Source organism: Chelonia mydas, chromosome 3, assembly GCF_015237465.2.
Source record: "Chelonia mydas isolate rCheMyd1 chromosome 3, rCheMyd1.pri.v2, whole genome shotgun sequence".
NCBI lineage: Eukaryota > Metazoa > Chordata > Testudines > Cheloniidae > Chelonia > Chelonia mydas.
In genome coordinates this window covers 98,059,821-98,072,286 of record NC_057851.1, presented here as the reverse complement: position 1 = coordinate 98,072,286, position 12,466 = coordinate 98,059,821, and the positions used below count along the sequence as shown (strand labels likewise).

General features: G+C 42.1%; 1 protein-coding gene across 1 annotated transcript; it reads left to right on the top strand.

Moving 5' to 3' along the window:
• Positions 1-11,006: 11,006 nt before the first annotated feature.
• LOC102945419 (trace amine-associated receptor 2-like) lies at positions 11,007-12,119 on the top strand. Its single transcript, XM_007062262.4, has one exon. It carries the CDS (start codon positions 11,091-11,093, stop codon positions 12,117-12,119), a length of 1,029 nt encoding a protein of 342 aa, XP_007062324.4. The 5' UTR covers positions 11,007-11,090.
• Positions 12,120-12,466: the final 347 nt, after the last annotated feature.

Sequence of the window (12,466 nt, the reverse complement as noted above, 5' to 3'; positions counted from 1 at the left end):
TTGCGCTGTGCAGATCTTTCTATACAGCGCAAGACAATATTATCTTGGGTGTATTTTCCAGAGGGAAGCTGCACTTAAGTGCTGGGCAATTTCCTAGCTGAACCTTCCCATAGAGAATTGTTTGCAGACTCTGTTTGATTCTATAGCTGGTGCTCCCTACCTGTGTGTGTGCTGCCAGAGGCTGGAGAGCCTGATTCAGTAAAACAGGGAGAGGGAGCCCAGGCTAGTGGAGCAGGTGGGCTCAGTGAAATCCCAGTGCATCGGGTGGCATCCCAGAAGGGGGGTCCAACCTGTCACAGTCACCTAAAGCATAGTTCTGGCATCTGTCTGGGTAAGAGAGTCCAGGAGATCAGGAACTGAATGGAAAAGAGAGAGAGGCTGGCCCAAGAAGGAGTGGTGGGATGTCATAAAGGAAGACATGTTGTTAGCATGTGGTGTGATGGAGGATATGGGATGAAACCAATTTCAAGGGAGAGGATTCATAGGGTATGTCTACACTACGAAATTAGGTCGAATTTATAGAAGTCGGTTTTTTAGAAATCAGTTTTATATATTCGAGTGTGTGTGTCCCCACAGAAAATGCTCTAAGTGCATTAAGTGCATTAACTCGGTGGAGTGCTTCCACAGTACCGAGGCTAGAGTCGACTTCCGGAGTGTTGCACTGTGGGTAGCTATCCCACAGTTCCCGCAGTCTCTGCTGCCCACTGGAATTCTGGGTTGAGATCCCAATGCCTGATGGGGCTAAAACATTGTCACGGGTGGTTCTGGGTACATATCGTCAGGCCCCCGTTCCCTCCCTCCCTCCCTCCGTGAAAGCAAGGGCAGACAATCGTTTCGCGCCTTTTTTCCTGAGTTACCTGTGCAGACGCCATACCACGGCAAGCATGAAGCCCGCTCAGCTCACTGTCACCGTATGTCTCCTGGGTGCTGGCAGACGTGGTACTGCATTGCTACGCAGCAGCAGCAACCCATTGCCTTGTGGCAGCAGACGGGGCAATAGGACTGGTAGCCGTCATCGTCATGTCCGAGGTGCTCCTGGTCGCCTGTGTGAGGTCGATCAGGAGCGCCTGGGCAGACATGGGCGCAGGGACTAAATTTGGAGTGACTTGATCAAGTCATTCTCTTTAGTCCTGCAGTCAGTCCTATTGAACTATCTTATGGTGAGCAGGCAGGTGATACGGATTGCTAGCAGTCCTACTGCATCATCTTCTGCCGGGCAGGCAAGAGATGAGGATGGCTAGCAGACCTATTGTACCATCTTCTGCCGAGCAGCTATGAGATGTGGATGGCATACAGTCCTTCTGCACCATCTGCTGCCAGCCAAAGATGTAAAAGATAGATGGAGTGTATCAAAACTAGAAATAGACCAGATTTGTTTTGTACTCATTTGCAAACCCCCTCCCCACCCCCCATCTAGGGGACTCATTCCTCTAGGTCACACTGCAGTCACTCACAGAGAAGGTGCAGGGAGGTAAATCTAGCCATGTATCAATCAGAGGCCAGACTAACCTCCTTTTTCCAATAACAAAAATAACTTAGGTGCACCATTTCTTATTGGAACCCTCCGTGAAGTCCTGCCTGAAATATCGCTTGATGTAAAGCCACCCCCTTTGTTGATTTTAGCTCCCTGTAAGCCAACCCTGTAAGCTGTGTCGTCAGTTGCCCCTCCCTGCATCAGAGCAACGGCAAACAATCGTGGATCTGAGTTGAGAGTGCTGTCCAGAGCAGTCACAATGGAGCACTCTGGGATAGCTCCCGGAGGCCAATACCGTCGAATTGTGTCCACAGTACCCCAAATTCGACCCGGCAAGGCCAATTTAAGCGCTAATCCACTTGTCAGGGGTGGAGTAAGGAAATCGATTTTAAGAGCCCTTTAAGTCGAAATAAAGGGCTTCATTGTGTGGACAGGTGCAGGTTTACATTGATTTAACGCTGCTAAATTCGACCTAAAGTCCTAGTGTAGACCAGGGCATAGAGTGGATCCCAGTTGAGGGGGGAGGGATAGCTCAGTGGTTTGAGCATTGGCCTGGTAAACCCAGATTTGCGAGTTCAATCCTTGATAGGGCCTTTTAAGGATCTGGGGCAAAAATTGGGGATTGGCCCTGCTTTGAGCAGGGGGTTGGACTAGATGACCTCCTGAGGTCCCTTCCAACCCTGATGTTTTATGATGAAGGAAGAATTTGGTTTAAATATTAATAGCTGCCTACAAATCATCTTGCTGAGTTCATAGCTGGCATATATAAATCCATGCTCTTATTGTTTCCCTGATTCTCCTACCCTCATCCCTTTTTATTATTACATCCACTGTTTCATCATGTCTTTTATTCAATGTTTTGTCCAGCACCTAGCATAATGAGTCCCTGAGCCTGACTAATGTCGTGCATTGGGTGCTACTGTAGTACAGATAAAAGTAACCATAAGGATTGACAGCTGTATGCATCCATACTTTTATAACCATTTGATGTGTATTGTAAGTTCTTCATGGCAGGGACTCTGTATTTGTCTGATTTTAGGAGGCATCATGCACATCTAATGGAACTATCTAAGGAATATATAATATTATTATTTAGGTTACACTGGGGAAAAGGTAACTATGCCCCTCCCTGAAATGTTGAATGTTGTTGGGGTTATGATTACTGGGTGGCATAATATACTATATCAGGAGGTAAGATGGTTTAGTAATGGCATATACAAATCCAGAACTGCACAAGTTCATAGGATTAATTCCCAGGTGGCCCACTTGCCAGTCTAAATTGCTGGGAGCCACTATCCTGATTGTTTCCAGACAGGCTGGCGGGTAGCTGAGTAATGTTCTCAGCTGGTGCCAGTGCTGTGTACCTACTCCTTCCTTCCCTGCACACCTGACCGCTGTACATACTTTTCAGGATTGGGTTGTGTAGGTTTGGTTGGGTTTGGGGACATCTGCTCACCTGCTGGGTTCTGAACTCTCAAGAAGCCTTATTAAACTTTACAAAACCTCCCACTGCAATGAACAAAGCTGAATGTAGCTCTCTGGCTTCATTTGATTTTAAGGGTTCTAATAAGCCTCAACTCAAAGGCTTTCAAACCACCTGACCTGAAGCCAACACAAATGTTAATTGAAGCCCATACAATACTGGATTGCAATAAAAGCAAATGAGGTTAAAAGGGTTCATTAATTTCATTCACTATCAAATGTTTCTTTTCTGAAGAGCCTGATTTTTGCACCCTCTGAAGTCAACAAGTTTTGCCACTGACTTCAATGGGACCCATTACTACAGTCCTAATAGCGCTTCTCAACCAGGCTTCCACTTGCCCATGTCACTGCTGCTTTGGGCCTCTTTCCAGCAGAGAATTTTTACACATCCTTCTCCAGGAAGTACTTGCAGTAGGCAACGCTAGCATTAAGTTAGGGAGTGAGGGTGTCTGTAAGTTTCACATAAACTGTGGGAAGGTTGGAGCAATGGTGGGAGGCCAAAGGATATGCTTTTAAGGCCAATTGTCTGGGGCCAGCACTAAGCATGTGCTCTAGGGATTAGCTGCTGACACACAGGACGCTCACATTGAAGTTTGAGGATTGGGCAATTTATTTATTCAAGGAGGTGAAAATATAACCCATTATTGGAGTTTTAGCTGAATATCCCCAATTGTGTTTTTACAGGGTGGGAGTGGAACGGTGGAGAGAGAGAAGTGGTGCATGATTCTGGCTTCCTCAAAGCACTGAGGCCAGTCCTGGAGCATCTCCATGGGGTAGCACATGCAACCAAAACAAAAGAATTACCCTACTAGTTTGTTGTACCAAATCATCACAAGCTATGAATCTAACATCTCAGATAGTGTTAATGTGATAGTAACAGCATTAACGTCCAGCCGCGCTTGTGACGGAGCAATACCCCTCATACCAACTAGTCCAGCCACAGAGCAGTAGCTGCAACAGTAGCAGCTGGCCCTGGTAACAGCTACAGCAGTTTGTGAATGTTATTTCTCTGCAGAAGTCACTAGTAGAGGCCTCCACACAAAAACTACTAGCAAATTGGAATATGGGCCTCACCAAACTAAGAAGGCAGATTTTCTTGCTCTTAATAATTTATGGCTATAACACAAACTGTTTTTGCGCATGGCACAATTGAGAAAAAGTTTCAGAAATAACTTCTTTCTCTTGTGTCTGATTAGCTAAACTTTATAGTTTCCCAAAGTGCCTTGTTCCCTTCTGTTTACAGACTCTGTGGTCCCTGGAGGTACAGCTACTTTAATGAAGTCTTGAACTATTTACTTTCATTAGCCCTAATCACTGCCAGTTATTACTCATGATGACGAAAGTGTACAAAAGAGGCGTGTTAATGAGGCCCTGTGGTCTCTATTTGAACCCAACCATTTGGCAAATTGGAAGTGGGAAAAATGCTTTGTGCTTTTGTCAGATTGGATTATAAATTATGGTCAACAGAGCAGAATGTAAGCAAGTGCACCTTCAAAGTGTCATCCTGTAAATAAAGTGCTAAGGGCATTGTTAAATTTGTTATCCACACATCTAGTTACTGACCCTATTAAACACTTCCCAGATGACTGCTTTTTTCAAAACAAATGTGTCTCTAATGGCTGAGATCATGTTTTAACTTTTATGAAAACTTCTTTTAGCAATTATTCCGGGCTTGACATTAAGAAAGCATTTTCTCTTGTTAAATATGTGTATGTTCATTTTGTGTGTTAACGTACAATTGCCTCCATTTCATAGGTGTTGGAATAAGGGTGCAGGGGGGTGCTGCTGCACCCCCTGGCTTGAAGTGGATTCCATTATATACAGGGTTTACAGTTTGGTTCAATGGCTCTCAGCACCCCCACTATAAAAATTGTTCCAGCACCCCTGCTCCATTTTGCTGCTAAAAATGTCAAAGGCAAAGGTCCCATTAACCCCAAGTCTATTGCTAAGCAGCAGTTCTGCAGAAAAGGATGTGGAGATTACAGTGGACGAGAAGCTGGATATGAGTCAACCGTGTGTCCTTGTTGCCAAGAAGGCCAATGGCATTTTGGGATGTATAAGTAGGGGCATTGCCAGCAGATAGAGGGACATGATTGTTCCCCTCTATTCGGCATTGGTGAGGCCTCATCTGGAGTACTGTGTCCAGTTTTGGGCCCCACACTACAAGAAGGATGTGAAAAAATTGGAAAGAGTCCAGCGGAGGGCAACAAAAATGATTAGGGGGCTGGAACACATGACTTATGAGGAGAGGCTGAAGGAACTGGGGTTATTTAGTCTGCAGAAGAGAAGAGTGAGGGGAGATTTGATAGCAGCCTTCAGCTACCTGAAGGGGGGTTTCAAAGAGGATGGAGCTAGGTTGTTCCCAGTGGTGGCAGATGACAGAACAAGCAGTGGTCTCAAGTTGCAGTGGGGGAGGTCTAGGTTGGATATTAGGAAACATTATTTCACTAAGAGGGTGGTGGAATGGGTTACCTAGGGAGGTGGTGGAATCTCCATCCTTAGAGGTTTTTAAGGCCTGAATTGACAAAGCCCTGGCTGGGATGATTTAGTAGGTGTTGGTCCTGCTTGGAGCAGGGGATTGGACTAGATGGACTAGATGACCTCCTGAGGTCTCTTCCAACTCTAATATTCTATGATTTTATAATTTCAATGTTGTGCCCTATTCATTTCCAGAACCTAGAGACAGAATTAAAGGCCAACACAGGAGTATTTAAAACAGTTACGTTAAAAAACAAGCACACAACAGTACCAGTGCAACATTATGACTGACATATTAAGCTGTTTAGCAGTACATCAAGATCAAGCAGAGAAGGCTAGAAGAAGAACAGGAGTCCTGTTCCTGCCCAAGAGGCACGGCTGGAACGCACAGCAATGTTAGGTGTATCGGTGGGAATTGGCGCAAAGACAGAATCTGGTCTGATCTGAACCAATTCTCCCTGAGTCTGGACCAGCCCTCCCTAATCAGAACAGCAGATCTGAACAGAGATGCTTCTCCCCGTCATGGAGCGAATCGAAATCCTGGACCTCGACACACTGAACGCAAGCGCTAGAAATCCAGATCCGAGCCCAGCCTTCTCCAAGCTGGTGAACTTGTGGATTGACTTAGCTGGAGACTGCTGTGTATTAGACTATGAACTTGGATCCAAATACAGCTCCCAGGTGTGGACCTAGGGAGGAGGGGTTTGGGCCAATCTCTGGTTAATAGTGAAACTGGGGGAAATCTTACTATAAGAACACGGTAATTTCATAAGCCTCAAGCGATTGCTTTTCCATGGAACCAAGCACCTTCTCTGTTAGGCCAGGACCTGCTCCTGGATTACCTCACATAGCTTCAGACACATCCCCAGCCTCTATAGCAAGAGGAAATGGAATCATAGAGTCATAGGACTGGAAGGGACCTCAAGAGGTCATCTAATCCAGTCCCCTGCACTCAGTATTATCTAGACCATCCCTGACAGGTGTTTGTCTAACCTGCACTCAAAAATCTCCAATGGTGGAGATTCCACAACCTCTCTAGGCAATTTATTCCAGTGCTTAACCACCCTGACGGTTAGGAAGTTTTTCCTAATGGCCAACCTAAACTACCCTTGCTGCAATTTAAGCCCGTTGCTTCTTGTCCTATCCTCAGAGGTTAAGGAGAACAATTTTTCTGCCTCCTCCTTGTAACAATAAACTCCTTTTATGTACTTGAAAACTGTTATCATGTCCCCTCTCAGTTGTCTCTTCTCCAGACTAAACAAACCCAATTTTTTCAATCTTCCCTCATAGGTCATGTTTCAGAGTAGCAGCCGTGTTAGTCTGTATCCGCAAAAAGAAAAGGAGTACTTGTGGCACCTTAGAGACTAACCAATTTATTTGAGCATAAGCTTTCATGATCTACAGCCCACTTCATCAGATGCATGCAGTGGAAAATACAATGGGGAGATTTTATATACACAGAGAACATGAAACAATGGGTGCTATCATACACACTGTAACAAGAGTGATCACTTAAGGTGAGCTATTACCAGCAGGAGAGGAAAAAAACCCCACCTTTTGTAATGATAATCAAGGTGGGCCATTTCCAACAGTTGACAAGAATGTGTGAGGAACGGGAGGGGGGTGGGGGGCCGGGGCGGAATAAACACGGGGAAATAGTTTTACTATAGTTTTATAGTAATAGTATTTACTATAAAAGGTCAGGGAGGTGTCATTTGAGTTGTAAAAAGCTACAGAATCATAATTTCAGTGGTATCATCCTTTGCAGCCTGGCAGGGGGAACTCGCTGCCCACCCTGGCTCTCAGCTCCAGGTCCTCTGGTTTGTGGAAATTGTGCTGATACAGTGTCCTTTCTCCAGGGAGCATAATGATATCCACCATGATAAACCTAGAACAATTAAGTAGATATATATTTGAGAAAATATATATTTCAAAATCAGCATGTTTTAAATGATAATTTAATACAGGCATGTCAAACATGCAGCCCTCACAGTGTTAAAGTGTGGCCCTCTACTGACAGCACTGCGTCATCAGTTAATGCACAGAACATGATACCTGATGAATTTTTTTAATGTTACAGATTACTATAAATTGGAGGAGTGCTTCAAATTGTTTTGTCATCATCAGCAAAAAAGAAGCAGTTCAGTGATATTGATTATCAGGTTTGTTTATTTTGCCAAAATAGTTATAATGAGCACTGGTGAAGAGGTCAGCATTCAGCCAAAAATTGCTGGAATCCATCAGCAAACGGTATCCACAGTTACATAATGTACATTTCATAACATAAATACAATCCCAAAGTAATTTATTACAAAATCCTTATTTTTACTCTGGTGTTGATCATTTTTAGCTATCAATGGGGGAGTTATAGTGTACCAAGCTAGTGAATAACTGAAGCTTTGGAGAATACCACTGTGGAGGAGCTGATTAAACACAATGCTCTGTGGCATCTTCTACGCTATAAGAAGTGCACCAATAACCTGAATTTGGCAAGGCTGGAGAAGAAGCACATTAAGCATCAGGAAAAATTTGAAGCTGCCAGAGAACCTGACAACCCCAGAATTCCATAAAATTTCAAATGAAACATTAAGCATGACTGGTATGACTTCCACAGAAATAACCAAGCATTATCTAGACAAATTAGGTGCTGTTAAATGCCAAGATGGGGCAATTTTAAAGCTACAGCTTACTCACGCTGGCAGCCCATTTGCGTAGGATTAATATCATGACAAAAGAAGCCTTCAGTGATGAGATAGCTAAAGATGTAAGTCAAATGGATACTCTGGGTCTTGACTTATATGAAACCTTCAAAACCCAAGAATTATCCAAGGATCCATCAGTCTTTGGGCTCCAATCACGAAGAACAGAATAAGGCTGTGCTCAAATACAAAAAAGAAAATAAGGGTGAAGGTTGCAGGTACTGTTACAGATCTAATCACAGAAAGATTATTGTTTGCTCATCTCCTGGTCCTGACCAGCTCTCAGCATGAAGTTGATCTATATGACACCTTGGGAAAGTGTGAGTTCTCTGTGGTACCATGACTGATGTTCAAATTTGATGGAACAATGTATATGTGCCAGGCAAAAAGCAAACTAATGCACAGTCTTCCTAAGCCAGCACCTACTGACAACGTAGCCAGTACCTTATGCCTGCAAAGGCCCTTCATTGTATCAATCACAGATGCTATGGTTGAGGGACAAACTCTTAACAAACCAGAAACTCTTAACGCTTGCCGAGATTTGGCTGAACACTTCATTATGAGGCTACAGGAAAAATAATGGACCTATGACAAATGTTTGACATGTATGCAGAGGAATCAAGTAAAAATATAATGGGATGCAGGGTGGGAAAAATGAGAGGATTTACATCTCATTCAAATTGTCAAGAAGGTAATTTTGTTAGATTTGTTATGTTCCTGTAGAACTGGTAATTACTCAAATATCCAAAAGAAACAAAGTATTATCCACTACAATAGGAAGAGATTGTGCCATCTACACCTGACATCTCAGCTTTTCATCCATCTCCTTTCTAGAAGGAAAGAAGGGAGCCCCTTCCATGCTGACTTTCATCCATTCCAAATCACCAAAACTGCTCTCACAGGTGAGTGTGTCAGTGCAGATGAAGCAGGCACAGATATTGATCCTGCTATGGAGGACAGAACAATCCCTTCAGGGGACCTGGCTTCATGTACCTCTTGTAGCAGCAACCCCCCCTAATGATCCTTTTGGCTTACATTCTCTTGAGACCTGACTGTAATGTCATAAAATGCTCGGTAATATGCATTTCCTGCTTATTCTGGGCAGACACCAACGGGAGCTACCCTTCAAATTCCACATTAATATTTTACATAAGCTGGACAATAATAGAAGAATAAACCTTCAAGAATGTATTGATGATGTTATCTAGCCTGATGCAGGTAGGGGCAGGGTAAAGAAGCATGAATGTATAGTATTTATTTTAAATCTTGCGTTGCTTGTATGTTTATCTTTTCTTACTTTTAAGACAATATCTGTGGGGAAGAAGCAATGGGGCTGAGCTGTTCCCCACATCACATGTTTCTTTACATATAGGCTGACTTGGCATAGATATGGTATCTCTCTCTGCTTCTATTTTTTATATAATATAGGATGATCTCTAGCAGAGTATGCAGAAGGGGAGAAAGTGGTGAGGCTGTGTTTTCACAAAAAAACCTAAGGGCTTGATCCATCTCTTGTTGAAATCAATGGGAGTTTTTCATTCACTTCCATGGAAATGGGATCAGACCCTAACAGAGGGAAGAAAATAGAATTTGCCGTCTCTTGCTGCATAAGCAAGAATCTGCAGTGCAGAAATAACATGCCGTGTTTTTAGAAAGAAGGATTTATATAATATTAAAATAATAACCCTTTGCAGATGGTGGACAGATACTGTATTTACATCCTCCTCAGCATTCATTTGGTTGACAGCCTTCAGATTTCTTCAGGGATAAAAGTGAAAGCTTACAAATAGTTCAAATAAGAGAGAATACAAACTTTATTGTTAGCTTGTTATATACATTTTGTTCAAAGTAATGTTCTGAAATGGCTAATACACAGGGTTTGATTCACCTCTCACTTATACTGGTGTAAACGAAGAGTAACTCCATTTCAATCAGTAGAGTTACAACAGTGTAAAACTGGTGTATGTGAGAAGAAAATAAAGATATGGATATTTGTTGTCATATGCTTTCTCGCTTTTACAACCAATTGTAGTTACAAATGTTCATGATGGGTACTTTATCCTCCATAGCATGTAAGCTTAGCATCAGCAGGAATAGCTGAAAGGCAGAGAGTGGAGTTTTGAATTTGTGACAGTGATTTGTAAGATCAGTGTTTGTAGAGTGTAACTCATTACCTGACTTCTCAAAGGTCTCCAGGGAAGTGTGAGCTGGGCACAAAACTCCCCTTACCGAACAGGCTTGCTCTGAACTAGTCAATTTGTTAAAAATAGCAGCTCTCAAACTGTGATTTGTGGGAAAGCAGTGGTCAGTTCCATGCAGTAGGAGGCTAGGAGAAGAAATAGTCCATGTGGGAGAATCCATCTTACAAAGTGGCCCATAGAATGAAAAAATTGGAGGCCCAGCTAAGTAGAAGTTAAAATTACAGACCAACACAAAAAACAACCCCCCACAAACATTATAACTGTAATTCTTTGCTTCCCCACCTCCCTTTTGAATGTTTGTCATTAATTAAAAGAGCTGATTTTGACATCTGTAGAAAATAAATAGCTTTTTAAAATGTGGAACTTAAGTAATAGATTGCACAAAAGAAAAGTGATACTAATAGTCAAATTAATGAGGTGAAAAAAGTATGTACTTTTAACATTTTTATTTAAAAACATTTTTGTAAATGATATTCATCATCATTTCCAGTGTCAACCCATGTAAATTACTTCAGCATCTATCAGAGAAATGATGGATAAAAACCTGGCCCCACTGAAATCAATAAGAGTTTTGTCTTTGACTTCAGTGGGACCAGGATTTCACCTGATAACTTTAAACAGTGTTTAATGGTTACTTCCAATTAACTTTATATTGTATTCTATGTTAGGAGCTGTAGTCCATTGGAAATGCCTGAACATTAAAACTGCACGTAAAAATATTGTCTATCTTAATAGGAAAATATCTGATAAAGGATTATGGCTTTTCCTAATATCTCCAAGGACCTGATTGATTGCTCTGAATTTGGAAATGGATCTTGTCCTGAAATGTTCAGATCATCAGGTGTTCGAGGTGCAATGTATTTGTCCATGACTGGAGCCATCTTCATCACCATCTTCGGGAATCTAGCCATAATCATTTCAATCTCCTATTTCAAACAGCTTCACTCTCCAACCAACTTCTTGATTCTGTCCATGGCTATTACAGACTTTCTTCTGGGATTCACCATTATGCCCTACAGCATGGTCAGATCTGTGGAGAACTGCTGGTACTTTGGGATCACTTTCTGCAAAGTCCACTATAGTTTTGATCTGATGCTCTGTGTAACTTCTATCTTCCATCTTTGTTCCATTGCTGTTGATCGCTTTTATGCTATCTGTTACCCACTGCATTATTCTAGCAAAATAACCATCTCTGCGATAAAGCGAATGCTAGCAGTTTGTTGGTCAATACCAGCTGCTTTTGCTTTCGGAGTGGTTTTCTCAGAAGCATATGCTTCTGGAATAGAGGGCTATCAGATTTTAGTTGCATGCTCTAGTTCTTGTCCAGTTATGTTTAATAAATTATGGGGAACAGTTTTGTTCACAGTTGGCTTCTTTACTCCTGGCTGTGTTATGATAGGAATTTATGTCAAAATTTTTTTAGTATCCAAAAAGCATGCACGTGTTATGAGCAGCATGCCTGAAAATGCAAATCGTGAAAAGCCAAATCAACTTTCCAAGAATAAAGACAGGAAGGCGGCTAAGACACTAAGTATAGTCATGGGGGTGTTCCTGATATGCTGGTTTCCATGTTTCTTCACAATTTTAATTGACCCATTTTTAAATTTCTCTACTCCTGCAATGTTGTTCGATGCCTTAACGTGGTGTGGCTATTTTAACTCTACCTGTAATCCATTAATATATGGTTTTTTCTACCCATGGTTTCGAAAAGCACTGAGATACTTATTAGGTAAAATATTCCAGACACACTTCTGTACAGCTAGTCTGTTTCCTGAAAATCAATAATGTGTCTGGTTATAACAAATAAATCCAGTGGTGATTTTAAGTTAAAAAAGGGGGCATAGTTTGGTTGAATAGTATAGTGTAAAATTAAAGATGTCTTATTCATCTGTCATAATTATTATTGCAGAATGCTATCATCTAATAGTTTTCACTGATTATCTCCCAACAGTATGCAGTGGCAATACAGAGTGAATGATTATGTTTAAGTAAGCGCTCAGTAGAAAATGTCAGTACATGTCTCTCATAATTCAGTAATATATATACTGTGACAAAGTTCCTCCTCTGCCTTGGTGGGTCCTATGCTTATTGGTGGATTTGCTCGCCTCGGAGATTCACGGCAGCCCTCAGTT